The following is a 16782-nucleotide window of genomic DNA, read 5'->3' as shown; positions in this document are numbered from 1 at the left end:
CTGATGAAGCTATTACCTTTTTGTTGAAAATAATCTTGATCGGTATTGGACTGAATTCAAAGAAGAAAAAAGGGCGTTATCATTAAGTTTTACTGTAACAAATATTTAGAGATAAATTATTAACTTTTTAAATTTCTGTCAAAAGTTGTAAAATTATTATTCCTACGTGATAAAAAAAAATAGTTTAACAATTTTTAAATCCTCAAACCAATATTCAGGCAGTTTCATATATTACGTGGAGGCTAATACGTCAATGTTCGTACCCCCTATGCGTGATTATTGTACAAGTCAGTGGTAGGCGGAAGCCATATTGTTTTACGTTTTGCGTTTATTTCTTAACAAAGACGGACAGTAATTGTTCCGTCGACTGTTAATAATTATTTTCTATTATAGAAGTATTCGTAAAGATGAATCCAGAGTAGTAAGTACTGCATTTATTTTGTACATTTTCTTCTTAAGATAGTTATTTGACGTTATTTACTTTTACGTCTGTTCGAGAGATCCCTGGCCTAGCCTAATCTTACTCCACTGTATTCATTTTTCTGCCATTTTTATTAAAATTAGTATAAAAGTAGATATTGTTGAATTTATAACTGTTTTAAGGAAGTCCAAGTTAGAATTCGCTATAAATGCTTTTGGAGTTAACGTAGTCGTAAAATTGGAAATGTATTGTTAGATTATGGAAGGTTGAAAAATGACGTAGACGATCTTAAATTTAACCAAGGATAAGAACGTAATGCAATATTCTGCTCATTTACGCATGTTCATAATTTTTTCTAGTACTTATTGTTATAAAACTTAGGTTTTAGTTTTTATTTATAACTTATTCAAAAACAAGTTTGTAGGAACAATTTAATCAACACTTTTTAATCAAATTTTAATGGATTTGATTGATTCGTAAAAACTTATGGCAGATGAAGTGCCCCATTTTGCCATCTTAATGTTAAATAATTGACTTCATATTATTGGAAATTAACAGTTTTATTTACGAAATGAATTATTTAGGCTTAATAATTTTTTTGTCCTTTTGATGTAGTTTTTTTTTTCTATTGTATTGTTTTAGTATCTGAACTATTGTAATTTTAATATTATTTTTTTTTTTATTAAATGATTATTAAAAATTGTGCAAGAGCCTTCAGTATGTAATTCATGTTAGAACAGAATGTAATTACAGCAATTAACTGAACTCTTAAATAAAAAAGTATGTTTGCAAGCATTTTAAAATTATTTTTGTCCTGCAGTGCCATTGCTTATGTCAACATATGTGCACATCGAACAAAGGTTGTAAAATAGAAATGGATTATCTAAAGTTAAAAAATATATTGGCTCAAATAGGAAACATATTTTTGTACTGTACAATTTGCAAATGTCATGCCTGTGAAGTATGATTTATTTTTATTTTGTCATTAAAATTTTGAAACATAGTCTTCTTTTTGAAACAAAGGTAGTGTGTGTGTGTGTGTATTCTCATTTTCAATCTTCAATAAACTTTGCATTTTAATATTCTGTATCTGCTAGTAAGTAATTGCCTGAAATAAAGTAGTTATTTATGTTTATGTTTGTGAAAAGGTTCTTAACGTATGGTGTAGTTAGAAAAATCAAATTTCTTTAAATTATCATAAACCTGTTAATTCAAGAGATTTTAAGCCCCAGATTCTTAATATTTTCAAATTGTGACTAGTTGTAGTTTAAATTTGTTTAAAACTTTGCAGTCAGAGTAGTTGCTTATCAAGTTTTATTGTATTGATTTTTTTTTAATGGTAAAAATTATTTATGAATATCCTAGAGTTTTTCTTAGTAATTGCTAATCCACTTTTTTTTTATGGTGAAATTAATATTTCATATTATATAATTGACATAGTGAGGAATATTCCTTAATAAATTTATAAATTTTTAGAAATGTCTGTTCATTGTGAGGCCAATGGTTGAAAAACTCAAAATAACCCAAATTATAAACAAATGTATCGCTAAATAACAAAAATTGGTAGTACATTTTTTAATGTGTTATAAAATGATTCATTTACTGTGACTCGTCTATTCAAGTAGACTGGTATTAAGTGTGTCTTTTTATAAAACTTCTTTGTATTTATTTATTATACAATTTTTTGTTAAATGTAAAAGGTTACAGGAATTATGTTTGTATTAAATATCTGGTATTTCTAAATTATTTTCCTTTGTATCATATAAAAATCTATTTTAAATTTTACTATTTTTTTACTGCTATAATGCAAGATTTTACAGTTTGTATTATCTAATTTTTTCCCTTTTAGTGTAGAGAAAGTTTTCAGTAGGATTAATATATAAAAGTCTCTTTCAGAGACAAATTTTCAAGTACTATTTTTCTTTATTAAAATATCTTTTTGAATGCACTTTAGGTCTCTTAATAAAACTGCATTTATACTCTAGTAAAACTACTTGCTGTTATTCATATGAAAACACGTATGCTTAATTTTACTTTGAGAAAAGATTTCATCTGGTCTGTAACTGTAACTAACTATAAATTGTTCTCCATTTTTTGTATGTTATAAAAGCTTTTATTCTAACATTTTTTTTTATTTGAATGTTCACTTCTAAGAATTTAATATCAATCTGTATTTTTTTTTTTCAAAAGTAATGAAGTTATTTTTATGTTTTTGGTTTACTCATGTTAGGTAAATCATCATTATTGTTAGTAATGTAACAAAATGAATTTTATAACGCAAAAGATAGTGTTTATAACTTTACTACTAAAAATTTAACTATAACAGCTCCAGTTATTGTTTGAGTTGAGTGTATATTTTCTGTACCTGTTGTAAAATTACATATCACATTCTCTGTGTTAGTTTATTATGGAGAGTTTGATTACTTTTATCATTTCTAGCTAACTAGCCATAAAAAGATCATTCTTAACTGTGTGCTATTACAACAATTGTTTTGCAAACCTTTCTCCCAGGTGAATCATGCTGTAGTAGTGATTTACACAGATCAATGCTGAATAATTCCACTGGATATTATTTTCTTGATAGTCACAAAGTTAATTTGTTAGTGAACCTAATAAATGCAGAGTATATTTATTATTGAATTATAATGTCATTCTCATTTGACAATTTTGTCAAATTATTGTGTTCTGTGATTCAGTAAGTGCTCTTCAAATTATCACATGTTCACTGCATGTATAGTAATTGTGCATATTCACTTGTCTGCCTCTTCTCAGCAACCATAATGCATGCATTAATTTTTGCTGGGTTCCTAATCATGAGTGAGCAAGCTGGTGTTGAACAAACATCAGAAGGTGATGACACTCACCTGGTGTGTCATATTATTCATTCTGTGTAGCAGTAAACAGTCAATGAATGGTAGTTGCATTTATTGAGACGTACCAGTTATATATCTCTTGCTGTTTGGTGTTGCTTCCATATTTCCCGTAAATAACTGCTTGTGATTGTGTGTCATATTCACCTTGATTGTGTATTTAGGGGGTTCACAAATCCCCATTGTCAGATTAAATAATTTTCTTTTTAACTTTATTTCTAAATTTATTTTCTGATGGATGGGTTACACTCAATTTGGCTAAATTCTTTGTTTATGGGAGTTTTTGTATAATCTTGAATTACGTTTCCTTTATTAACTTTATTTTGTATTTAAAAGTTTTGTACTCCATTACATTATTCTGTTACCCTCTTCTGAAAATCTGCATTCCATTTTAGTTGAAATTGTTAGTACTTTATGAAAATTTTTTTACTGATTTTGCATCAAGGATTTAAACTATTATATAAATTGGTGATATTTTAAGTGATGATGTGGCAGAATTGATGAGACCAAGATTCTTGGACTTTGAAGATGTTAAACTTTAATCTAAATATTTATACATTTTATTTACTTTGTGTTTTTGGTGGTAACTGTACCGTTGCAACTGCTTGCAATTAATTTATAAATTACTGCTCTCTTATTCTTAAATTTGTTTCATGACATTTTGTAGTTAATTTCTTGTGATGTCATTCTTCATTTAATGGAATCCTCTTATAAAAAAAGTTGTGTTTTCTGTGCTGTTTATGCAACTACTTCCAACAATTTGTTTTATGATTTTTTGGATATTTTGCTTTAAAATTAATTATTTGTCAATTTACTTGAAATAAGGCATTATGCTCTTACAATCTGGCTGGTTCTTCATCACAAAAACAAGTAATTATAACAGGTATTTTTATATCAGTATAGGTGCAATTCAAATATTAGTGAAATATATATACATATACAGTAGTGAACAAATTAATCTGAAGAAGGGAATTTTCATTCTGTAGCAGACTGCTTGCTGTTTGGTGTTTCAGGTTATGTTAGTTCATATACAAAAAGAATTAATTAGTGGTTTTTGTGCTTTTATAATTCATTGTAAATTATTTTTTGGTGACCTTGTGAGTTTCTGTTATAAGTTTGTTATTTGTTTCTAGTTAATATAATGGATATAATCCCACAAAAGAGGTCAAAAATTGTTACTCTGTTCCAACTAACAGAAATGACTCAAAAACAGATTGCCAGTGAGTGTAGTGTGAGGTTAGGTACTGTAAATGGAATAGTGAAAAGGTTTAGTCCTTCTCTCCAAAGAGGAAAGCAATGGAAAAAGTAAACAACATCTATACAGGATCGATTACCAATAAGAAAAAGCAAAATTAATCCACGATTGGCAGCTGTTTACCTTAATAGGGACTTGAGCCAGTGGAACTCATGTTTCTGAGGTCAAAATCCATTATATGTACTCTTAATAGCCCATCGATCAATAATAATTAGTTAGTTCTTAGGTGGCGCCCCTGAAGCGCTATATTTAAATAAAAAAATAAATAAATATAATATAGTCAAACTTAACCTATGCCTGCTTCCCTCGCTAACCTTGACTAGCGAGTGTAGGTTAAGTTTGGTTAGACTAGATTTAAAATTTTTATATATTTTCCTATTTCAATATAGCATTTTAGTGATACTATGTAAGAACTACCTAATTACATGATCAACGGGCTATTAAGCGTTGTGGGCATATAATGTACTTTGACCTGTTTCTATTCGTAGAAGATTGTTGGCAGTGAGAAGGATTGCTTGAAAACCCAAAAAGAAGCAGTTACTGACACAGATTATGAAGACAAAAAGACTTCAATGGGCAAAGGAACATAGAGAATGTGGAAAACGTTATTTTTTTATTTTTTTTAGACGAGACTTACTCTTTGTCCAGGGGGAGAGAGTACCCTACATTCGTAAGTCAGCAGATGAGAAGCCAGCACACTTGCAACAAGCTCCCAAACACCCAGCCAAAAAGATGTTTTGGGGATGTTTTACACGTGAAGGACCAAGAGCATGCAGAAGAACCTAGAGAACTCATTATCCAACAGGACCTTGCACCATGTCACACGTCAAAGAAAGCAAAAGAGTTCTTCAAAATTTGAGTGTGTCATGGCCAGAGAACTCCCCTGACCTGAATCCCATTGAAAATTTATCGGCCATACTAAAAAGAAGGCTTGGGAAAATGAAAATTGTAGCACAAAAATTTATTATTAGTTCAGTGATACAGGTTTGATTTCTAGATGAAGAAATTAAAAATCATCTTTCTACCATAGAATCAATTCCAAAGAGAATTAATGAGATAATAAAAAACAAGGACACATACACTATTAAATTTGAGTAAGTTTGAATATTAAACATTTTTTCTTTTAAAAATAAAATAATCTGTTAAAAATACTATGTTTGGATTTATTTGTTTGCCACTGTTTATATATATATATGTTGTGTGAAATATATATATATATTTCTGAAGTGATTAAAAAATAAAGTATACTTACTTAATTTACATATTTAAATGTTCACTTTTGGAGATAACGTAAATTTTTAGTATTTGTTTTAGAAATACTAAATCATTATTTAAGTCATTGATTTTTTAGTCATGAATATACATCCCAAGATTATCTAAAAAAAATATTACCCTTTTACAGTTTTATATGAAATTAAAAAAAAAAAAATTGCAAAGATATTCTTTGTCATAAACATAACTAAAGCAGGTTTTTTAAAAACTAAATGTTCACTTTCACATTGTATAGTTCATTCTCCATGTAAATGTTCCTGTTGGCAGAACTTTCTACAGTTTCTGCTATATCTTAATTCAATATACTTCAAAACAAAAATTACTTCTTCAGAGTAGAATAGTTTTGTCAATATTAAAATTATAGTAATTACTTTAGATCCATTTCCTTAGGAAAAGACAAGTAGAAGAAAACTACTGAGAAATATTAATGAATAGTTTTAATTATTTATTTAATTGATCATTTAATTTCAGCATAACTTATTTTCTATATATAATTAATAAATCAAATAACAGATTACACTAGCTGCAAAATATTTGATTAACCAAGCAGTCAACTTAAATAAAAAATAACTTCCAATCCCATAGGGGAAGACCCCCCCCCCCCACCTTGTGACGTTACTGGTCGCCACACCACCCCCTCTGTTCTGAGCCCTGAGGGGCTTTACCAGATGTCGTCTTTAGACCATCTAACTGATTACATCTCACAGTTATCAGCCAGGCCTTGTTTGGAATGCAACAGATGTAAATGCCTCAGCAGACATTTACATCAGTGAAATAAAAATCAAATTCTGCCTTCACATAGGCTTCAAATGGACATCTTCACATCCAACCTAACACGATTCCCTCAAACTAACAGCGACTGCGGAAGTGCAGATCCCACGCCTAATCTAAATTTGACATCACCGTTTGTGACTGTGAATGCCTTAGAAAACGAATGAGTTATAAGTCAAATCAGTGCTACACTCAATACCAAACAAAATTATGTTTTATACAATGTAGAAATTCAGAGTTGCACCCAATAAGTTGACCAAATTAGGTCACCTAACAAGGGGAATGTAACCTCATTCCGGTCTGCATAGGAGCTGGGGCAAACCCAGCACTCCCACCTAGTCCCATCATTGATTCTCACGTGGCATTACTAAGTCATAATCAGGGATTGCCACTGGCAAGATGAAACCATGCCCTCTGTTGCATGGGCTACCATACCCTGGCAGCATGGCTACCTCTGCCAGTGGAGTCCCAAATCAAATCAGAGACGATATCAATATAACCATGGCACGATGCCAATCCAATGCCTAGGTAGGTCAGAACCCTAGTCACTTGTGATCCTACCATGATCAAATACCTCCATTAAACTTCCTCTGCAGACCTACACACCGCAAGGACACAAAGAAAACTAGCCACTACAGACCACTACTCACGGATCATCCAGTTAATATGGAAATCCAGAAAGGAATGTATTCTCTCAAGTTCCCTAACAGCTCATGAACTTATCAGGGACAGACATAGAGGACATGGTCCACTGTATCATCAGTCTCACAGTCTGGGCATTGACTCGAATTCACCAAACGAAACTTAGCCAAATTTGCCTGAGAGGCACCATGACTGGAAAGTAACTGTGCGGTATACTAATAGGGGGAAACCCAGCTAATTGCACCTAAATCAGACACTATAGCAAATGTACCATGCATGTAGCAACCTTGGGGGGGTTGGATTCATCTGACCTGACCTGCCAAGACGCAAGGCCCTGGCCTCAATTTCCTGCTTTTGTTCTGACATCAATAGGTTATTTACCTTGGAAATGTAGCGTTCCTTATCCTCATTAGCTAGCTATAACATAGACTGCTTCCCTCAAGACTGTTCTATAACAGCCAGTAAGAACGCTGGGCCTACAGCAAAATGCACAAGTAACACTTACAAGCCAAGTGGTGAGCCCAGACAGGTGCAGCATATAGCATAATACCCTCACTGATATCCCAAACCCGTAGGGGAAGACTTATTTTTCTAGATTTAAATAATTAATAAATCAAATAACAGATTACACTAGCTGCAAAATAATTGGGTAACCAAGCAGTCAACTTGAATAAAAAGTAACAGTGAATGTATTTGTTGCATTATTTTTTTAATGAATTTATCAAGAATCATTTGTAGAAATAATAGTTCCCTAAATAAATGAATAGCAAGTGTGAAAAACCAGCCATTATTTTTTAATTTTGATAATCTGCAGCAACCAATTTATTGAAAATGGCATTGGTTATTGATTTATTCCTTATCTTTCACATCCTACAATTTCCGGGATACTTTTATGTCTTAGAAACATTTCAGATGGTACAGACCATCAAGTTTTAAAGAATGATGATTAAGCAAAACTGACTACTTCTTGATACCTAGAATGACTTTGAGGGTAGTATTATTCTGGAAACTTAAATGGTTTGAAGTAATTTTTTTTTACAATTTATTGCGGTATTGTTATTTGATAAACAAATTTGTTCAAAATGTTATAAAAATTTTGATTAATTTTCAATACAATTTTTTCTGCTTCCTTTCTTTGTCTTCACGTATATATAAGTGTTAATAGTTAATTGACTCTAAAATGACATCATTATAATATAACAAAGCTTTATTCTGTTAAAAAGCGTTATTTTTGTGTTAATTCAAATTTTCTTTGCATTAATATTTTTTCAGCCTTCGCAAAGTACAGAATTAGAGAGGACATTTCTTATCATTAGTTTTTTATGTTCATCAAAATGTTTTCAGGCCCAAGCCCATCTTCAGTGATATTTTTTATTTTAATAAATTCTTAGTTTACATTTACACATTAATTTTACATTTTATTTTGTAAAAACTGTTAAGAACAAATATTTGTTCAGTCGAGAGAGTGAAAAAGTATTACAATAACTGTTAATTTATTATTAATATCTTATCATTGTATGCCAACTTGAAAATTTTGAAAGAATGTCCCTATCAAATTCTCTTTGCAGATTTATAAGGCTGAATTTACATTTATATCTTTGTTTACAATTTACGTTCACTCATAACAATGAAAAGATATTGATAAATTAATTTTTATTGCAATACATTTTCATTCTCTTGACTGAACAAATATTTGTTCTGAAATTTTTTAAATGTTTTAAATTTTATTAACAAACAATTTTTACAAAATAAAATGTAAAAAGCTAAAATTTGTGTAAATGAAACTAAGAAGAATTTATTAAAATAAAAAATATCACTGAAGGTTTGGCTTGAGCCTGAAAATGTTTTGATGAACATAAAAAAGTAAAGGTAACAGTGTTCTCTAAATCTGTACTTAGCGGAGGCTAAAAAAAATATTTATTATATTATATATAGTTATTTAACATACAGAGGAAAAAAAATTCAATCTAAATAAGTTAATATATATATAAAACTAAGCTCTTAAATAAAGATGTTGGGAAAAGTCAGTTACTGTAATCCACCAAATAGATTATTTAGAAATTTTCAGTATGAGATGCTTTTAAATCTGTCTTTTCAAATTTGTTCTGTGGGGTGTGGTATTATATTGTCAAAAGGTTTTCTGATGACTCATTTTGTGTGTGTAATGTTGTAACTGTTCATTTTGTATTGATTATAACTTGTATGATGGACACATTTGTCAATTATGTACTTGTTTTGAATTGTGAAATGTAATTTTGATTAACCTAGAAGGAAATGATTCTTATAAATTTATTTATTTTTTTAAATATGTTCTTTTTTATTCTGTATTTAAAGATAAATATTCCTATTGTTAAACAACTGTTTATGTTTCTTTATGACATAAATATATTCTTAAATGAATAAATATTATTATAACTTTTTTCCTTTATGGGATAATCTTATATCTTGAAAAAAATAATTAGGTGAAATTAAAATTTTTGGAAATATTTAGTAATTGAATACTTAGAAGTAGTGCATGATATTCTGAGTTAAAGAATTATTTTTCAAGTAGAAATATAGTTTAATCATAACTTGTTTGACTCTAATTAAGAGACTTAGATAAATAGTATATATTATGGATAAATTATCCACATATATATATATATATATAAATTATTATTCCAATATTACTATTACATCCTGAACGTATTTAAAAAATACAAATTATTTATTCTCATTGTATAGTTCACTAATTGAATCGACGAGTGATTAGTTCCTTTTTCTGCTATTTCACATGATTTTTTTAAGAATAGGCCTGTTTGGCCTTTGTAATATTTTTAAATGAAACATTGCCAAGTATAAACAAGTGTTGAATATCAATTTACCTTAAATTATTTGTGTGGTGTAGAAAGGAAAATATATTATCGTATATTATCGAAATATATATATATCGTTTTAAACTTAAAACTTTTAGGACTTTTAGAGTTAATATCCTTTCATGAAAAGTAGGTACCCATTAGCAGTGCTGGTTATGGTTGCCCCCCTTCTACCTGTATTGTTAGAAAGCCTCTTAAATACATAATTAATATATATATGATGTATGTTTTGTATTCCATCATTGAAATATTTTTCTTAATTTTCTCAGGTTTAATGTATTTGTAAATTTTATTATTCAAGTTTGTTGAGACTGTTGAAAAATTATGTGCTGTGTAAAATTTATGTCACTGTTAATATTTTTGTATGTCCTTCTGTGAGACAATTTATAAAATTTTATTTGCTTAATGTGTAGTGCTTGTATTTGTTTCTTTTATCTTGGTCGAAAAATGTTAAAGATCATTTATAAAAAAGGAAACTTGTATCAAAATATTATTATAAAATATAAATTTTACACACAAGTTAAACAAAGCGTGCTTTACCTTTTTTTAAGATTAGTACCATTAATAATGGATACTCTGAAAGGAAAGCTAGTAATTCTTAAATGCCCGTGAACATTTAAAAGCATTATCATTCTGTTCAGATGAACAAAGACAAAATCAGATATGCGATAATGACCACAAATGCAGTGCCGATCCATATTAAAACACTGACTCAATTGAAATGTGTATGTATAAAGAAAATTTTTAACCACAATAATGGGAAATTTCTAACCCATTTTAGTACATGGTCAGGCAAAGTATAGTTATTTTTAAGAAATTTTAATGATGAATGTTACCCACAAAGAACTATGTTGACTTTACCGTAACATGTTCTTGCTGTTGGTTGAAAATCATGAGTTTTTATTTACAAACTTGTATACGTGCAATTGATATTATTATCATTGTATTGTTTTCATTTTGGACCATTAACGGCAAACATTAGATGAATAATGATAACAGTATTATTTATTAATCATTTATTGTTTATATTTGAATGTTGTGTCTGCCATCTGATAACAGCTTGAATGTAGAGTGAAGTGCTGAAAAAAGAATTTTATAAGAATTAATAATGCAGAATTATTATGTGATAATTGAGAAGGATGACTGAAGAAGCAGTTATGTAAACCTAATTATACCTTGAATTTGCTTTATGAGTTTTCATACTTTGCATGATTGTTGTCTGATAAAGATGTTGGAGTTAAGAGATCCATTCATGGAATGAATTTAATTTAAATAAGAATTTAAAATGGCACTTAAATTACTTGCTCTCTTATAAAAAAATCTTTAGTAAATTGAAAATTGTAAAAAACAAGCAATGAAGACTTACAGGCTTTTTTCAAACATCAATTACAATTTTTATAAAATTAAATAATGTATTTGATGGAATATATGTCTCAAATGAAAATAAAGAAAAAATTAACATTGAAAGCTATTCATAGTAATTATAATTGCGGGATTTGCAAAAAAGTCAATTAATTTATGTAAACCGTAAATAAAAACATAAAATAAAATGAAGGCTTTTTGATACAGATGGTTTAATTACCTCCAAACCAGCTTGGGCTGCATCATCAATGGCTTCTTCAATATAATGGCATTTACTGCAATTTCAACATTGTTTTATTCCCATAACAAAATAGCAGCTTTATTTAGCAGCTTTTTTTTTTCATAAAGAGATTCAGCCATTTGACTGGTTTGATGCAGCTCTCCAAGATTCCCTATCTAGTGCTAGTTGTTTCATTTCGGTATACCCCCTACATCCTACATCCCTAACAATTTGTTTTACATATTCCAAACGTTGCCTGCCTGCACAATTTTTTCCTTCTACCTGTCCCTTCAATATTAAAGCGACTATTCCAGGATGCCTTAATATGTGGCTTATTAGTCTTTCTCTTCTTTTAACTATATTTTCCCAAATGCTTCTTTCTTCATGGATTTGCTGCAACATCTCTTCATTTGTCACTTTATCCATCCATCCAATTTTTAACATTCTCCTATAGCACCATATTTCAAAAGCTTCCAATATTTTCTTCTCAGGTACTCCAATCATCCAATTTTCACTTCCATATAAAGCTACGCTCCAAACATGTACTTTCAGAAATCTTTTCCTGACGTTTAAATTAATTTTTGATGTAAACAAATTATATTTCTGATTGAAGGCCCGTTTCACCTGTGCTATTCGGCATTTTATGTCGCTCCTGCTTCATCCATCTTTAGTAATTCTACTTTCCAAATAACAAAATTCTTCTACCTCCATAATCTTTTCTCTTCCTATTTTTACATTCAGTGGTCAATTTTCGTTATTTCTACTACAATTATTTACTTTCGTTTTGTTCGTGTTTATTTTCATGCGGTAGTTCTTACGTAGGACTTCATCCATACTGTTCATTGTTTCTTCTAAATCCTTTTTACTCTCAGCTAGAATTACTATATCATTATCTTTTTACTTGGTACTGTTACTTTAGATCTAAATTGTTATTTAACATCATTAACTGTGATAGGGAACATCCTTGTCGGACTCCCTTTCTTATTACGGCTTCATTCTTATGTTCTTCAATTATTACTGTTGCTGTTTGGTTCATGTACATGTTAGCAATTCTTTTATCTCTGTATTTGAACCCTAATTTTTTTTTTAAATGCTGAACATTTTATTCCAGTCTACGTTATCGAATGCCTTTTCTAGGTCTATAAATCTCAAGTATGTTGGTTTATTTTTCTTTAATCTTCCTTCTACTATTAATCTGAGGACTAAAATGCTTCCCTTGTCCCTATACTTTTCCTGAAACCAGATTGGTCTTCTCCTAACACTTCTTCCACTCTCCTCTCAATTCTTCTGTGCAGAATTCTAGTTAAGATTTTTTATGCATAGCTAGTTAAGCTAATTGTTCTGTATTTTTCACATTTATCTGTTCCTGCTTTCTTTGGTATAATGCTAGAACACTTTTTGAAGTCTGACGGAACTTCCCCTGTTTCATAAATATTACACACCAGTTTGTATAATCTATCAATCGTCCTCACCTGCACTGTGCAGTAATTCTACAGGTATTCCGTCTATTCCAGGAGCCTTTCTTCCATTGAAACCTTTTAATATTCTCTTAAATTCAGATCTCAGTATTGTTTTCCCCCCTTTCATCCTCTTCGACTTACTCTTCTTCCTCTATAACACCATTTTCTAATTCACTTCCTCTGTATAACTTCACTATACTCTACTCACCTATCAACTTTGCCCTTCATGTTATAAATCGATGTACCATCTTTGTTTAACACATTATTACATTTTAATTTATCTACCCCAAAATTTTTCTTAACTTTCCTGTATGCTCTGTCTATTTTACCAATGTTCATTTCTCTTTCTTCATCTGAACACTTCTCTTTAATCCATTCATCTTTTGCTAGTTTGCAGTTCCTGTTTAGAGTATTTCTTAATTGTCAATAGTTACTTTTACTTTCTTCATCACTAGCATTCTTATATTTTCTACGTTCATACATCAGCTGCAATATATCATCTGAACAAGGTTTTCTACCAGTTCTCTTTGTTTTGCTTAAGTTTGCTTCTGCCGATTTAAGAATTTCCTTTTTAACATTCTCCTTCTACGTTTTTTACCTTATCTTTTTTTTACTCAGACCATTTGCAATGTAAAAATCTTCTTTACCTTCTCTTCCTCAAGCTTCTCTAAATTCCACCGATTCATCCGACACTTTTCTTCAGGTTTTTAAATCCCAATCTACATTTCATTATCACTAACTTATGGTCGTTATCAATGTCTGCTCCAGGGTAAGTTTTGCAGTCGACGAGTTGATTTCTAAATCTTTGCATAACCATGATATAATCTATCTGATACCTTGCAGTATCGCCTGGCTTTTTCGATGTGTATATTCTTCTATTACGATTTTTAAACTGGGTGTTGGCAATTACTAAATTATACTTCATGCAAAACTCTATAAGTCGGTCCCCTCTTTCATTCCTTTTGCCTAGCCCGTATTCACCCACTATATTTCCTTCCTTGCCTTTTTCAATGGTTGCATTCCAGTCTCCAACTATTATTAAATTTTCGTCTCCTTTTATATGTTTAATTGCTTTGTCAATTTCTTCGTATACACACACTACCTCATAGATGTTAACAATCGTTGGTTTAGGTTTCGATTTTATCCTTATTACAATGATTCTATCTCATTTTGAAATACTCTTTCTTCCCTATCTTCTTGTTCATTACGAAACCTACTCCTGGCTGCCCATTATTTGAAGCTGAGTTAATTATTCTAAAATCACCTGACCAAAAGTTGTTTTCCTCTTCCCACCGAACCTCATTAATTCCTACTACATCTGCATTTATCCTATCCATTTCCCTCTTTAAATTTTCTAACCTACCAACCTTTTTTAGACTTCTAACATTCCACGCTCCGACTCGTAGAATGTTATTTTTTAATTTTCTGGTGACCCCTTCCTTAGTAGTCCACACCCAGAGATCCGAACGGGGGACTAGTTTACCTCCAGAATATTTTACCAAGGAAGGCACCTCCATCATTGTTAAATGAAAGTGCAGAGAGCTAGATTTTCTTCGAAAAAAAGCAGCTGAGTTTTCCATTGCTTTCAGCTGCGCAGTACTCAGAGGACTGAGTAATGTTGATATGGCTGTTTAAGTCGTCCTGACCTACGCCCTTAACAACTACTGAAAAAGCTGCTGCCTTCTTTCAGGAATCATGCCTTAGTCTGACTCTCAACAGATACCTCTCTGATATGGTTGCACCTTCGGTCCAGCTATTCTGTATCACTGAGCACTCTAGCCTCCTCACCAACAGCAAGGTCTCATGATTCATAGAGGGAGATAAAGAGATAAAGAAAACTTAACCAGACTTCAATATAAAGTCTGAATAAGTTTTTGATTTTTTTTTTTGAATTCTACATATTTGAATTCCTTTAAAAATTAAAGTTACTGTAATTTAAAACATTTTTTTCAAATTTATAGATTAAACTTTTTCTTTTAAAAATATTTTCTCCAAAAAATGAATAAAATAGTTGTTAATTATAAATTTAGAGTTTTTAATGTGATTAGTTTATTACGTAGTTTGGATTGTGTTTTATTAAACCTAAAGAAGTTCTTCATTTTCAGGGGAAAATGAGATATTTATAATTTTATAAACACTGTAGAATACTTTTGTCTACATTTCACACCTGAAATGTAGACACATTAATTTTGTCTACATTTCTGTTGTAATGTTTGATGAGTATTTATTTATTTTTTTACCTGTTTTTTTGTGAACAAAGTGCAAAATTCTTGGGATTGTTTTTTTTGTTTTTTTCAGTGATTATCTTTTTAAGTTGCTACTAATTGGAGATTCTGGTGTAGGGAAGTCATGTTTGCTTTTAAGATTTGCCGTAAGTAAACTTTATTTGTATTTATTATATATATATGATATATTTTATCAGTTTCCACAGACTTAGTTTATTACTGATGTCAATTTAACTGTCTTTTCTCAATGATTCCACTTTTTTTGGGGGTTTGTTTCAATATATTATTCAAGGTTGCTGTTTGTCTATAACAGCATCCTTTTAAAGTATCTCATCTTTCTTGTTAGGCTTTCTCAGTTTGTTTCAATGAACTTGCATATAATCTGGATATTTTTTTAATTTACAGTTCAATCCATTTGAAGTGACCCAAGGGTGGTTGCTTGACCAGCTCAAAAACAATTGAAATTTAACCACTTGTTTCCTATGTGTATCAGGACGTTAAAACTAATTTTTTTTAAATTTCTTATTTAAGCAATTTACCTGTGACGTCCATTTTTGTTATGGTGTGCACACCTATTTTTGTAATTGTAAGGGTTCACAGAAAAGTCATAGCTAAAAAACTATTGGTCCCAGAAGTATAAAACAAAAAGCAATTTATTTGTATTTTCTCAAGGTAAAAGATTGATCCAGTAGTTTATTTACCTCTTCTTTCTATGAGAAAAATTAACCAATAAAGTTGGAACATGAAAACTGTTAAATTTCACTTTTGGTAATTTTTCAACAGGCAGGGATGGGATACACAGTTTGAATTATTTTTTTATATTAGGTATATTTTAGTAATTTACTATAAATAATATTAATGGTGATATATTTCTCCTAAATTTTTATGAATTTTTGAAAACTAATTTTTTTTTTTTAATTCAAATATTGGCTTCAAGTGTATTGTACTAATAAAAAAGTTATAACCTCTCAAAAATCATGAAAAACCTGTTAAAAGTGATACCATTTTGACTCTCTATATAAGTGCTCCAAGGGGTTTCATATGTCTTGGCACTTATATACTTCTTGGCAATATTTTTATATTTGCTACAACAGTTGAAATAAACTTATTAAAACCATTCAACTGCAGTGTTAATGTTATAGCAGACACTTTAAATCATTTCCAGTCATCAGGAAAATTCATGTTGCAACATGCTCATTTTTGCTTGTTGCATCACTTAGCTTTGCAGTTATAAACTGCAATATATAGTCAGTGACCAGTTCACGTCTTTACAGTGTCTCAAATTTCATCCTGTGTTTGGAAGTGTTTATCAAATAAATTTTACTTAATATTATATTTGCAAATTCTAAAATAAATTAAATTTTTACATTATTTTCAACTAATTTTACATAAAACAATGGAAGAACCATGTTCCATTTGAATTGAATGA

At 30.0% G+C, this 16782-nt stretch overlaps 1 protein-coding gene across 1 annotated transcript in view; it reads left to right on the top strand.

The window, feature by feature from the left end:
• The first annotated feature begins 262 nt into the window (after positions 1–262).
• Rab1 (RAS oncogene family member Rab1) overlaps positions 263–16782 on the top strand; it is a 40295-nt gene continuing 23775 nt past the window's right edge. Inside the window, exons 1-2 of the mRNA XM_075366713.1 lie at positions 263–421; positions 15427–15499. Coding sequence (XP_075222828.1) covers positions 408–421; positions 15427–15499 — 87 coding nt within the window. The 5' untranslated portion in view covers positions 263–407. The remainder of the gene's footprint in view (positions 422–15426; positions 15500–16782) is intronic.

This window comes from Lycorma delicatula, chromosome 5 (assembly GCF_047948215.1).
Source record: "Lycorma delicatula isolate Av1 chromosome 5, ASM4794821v1, whole genome shotgun sequence".
In the NCBI taxonomy this organism is placed as follows: Eukaryota; Metazoa; Arthropoda; class Insecta; order Hemiptera; family Fulgoridae; genus Lycorma; species Lycorma delicatula.
This window is presented reverse-complemented; position numbering and strand designations above follow the sequence as displayed.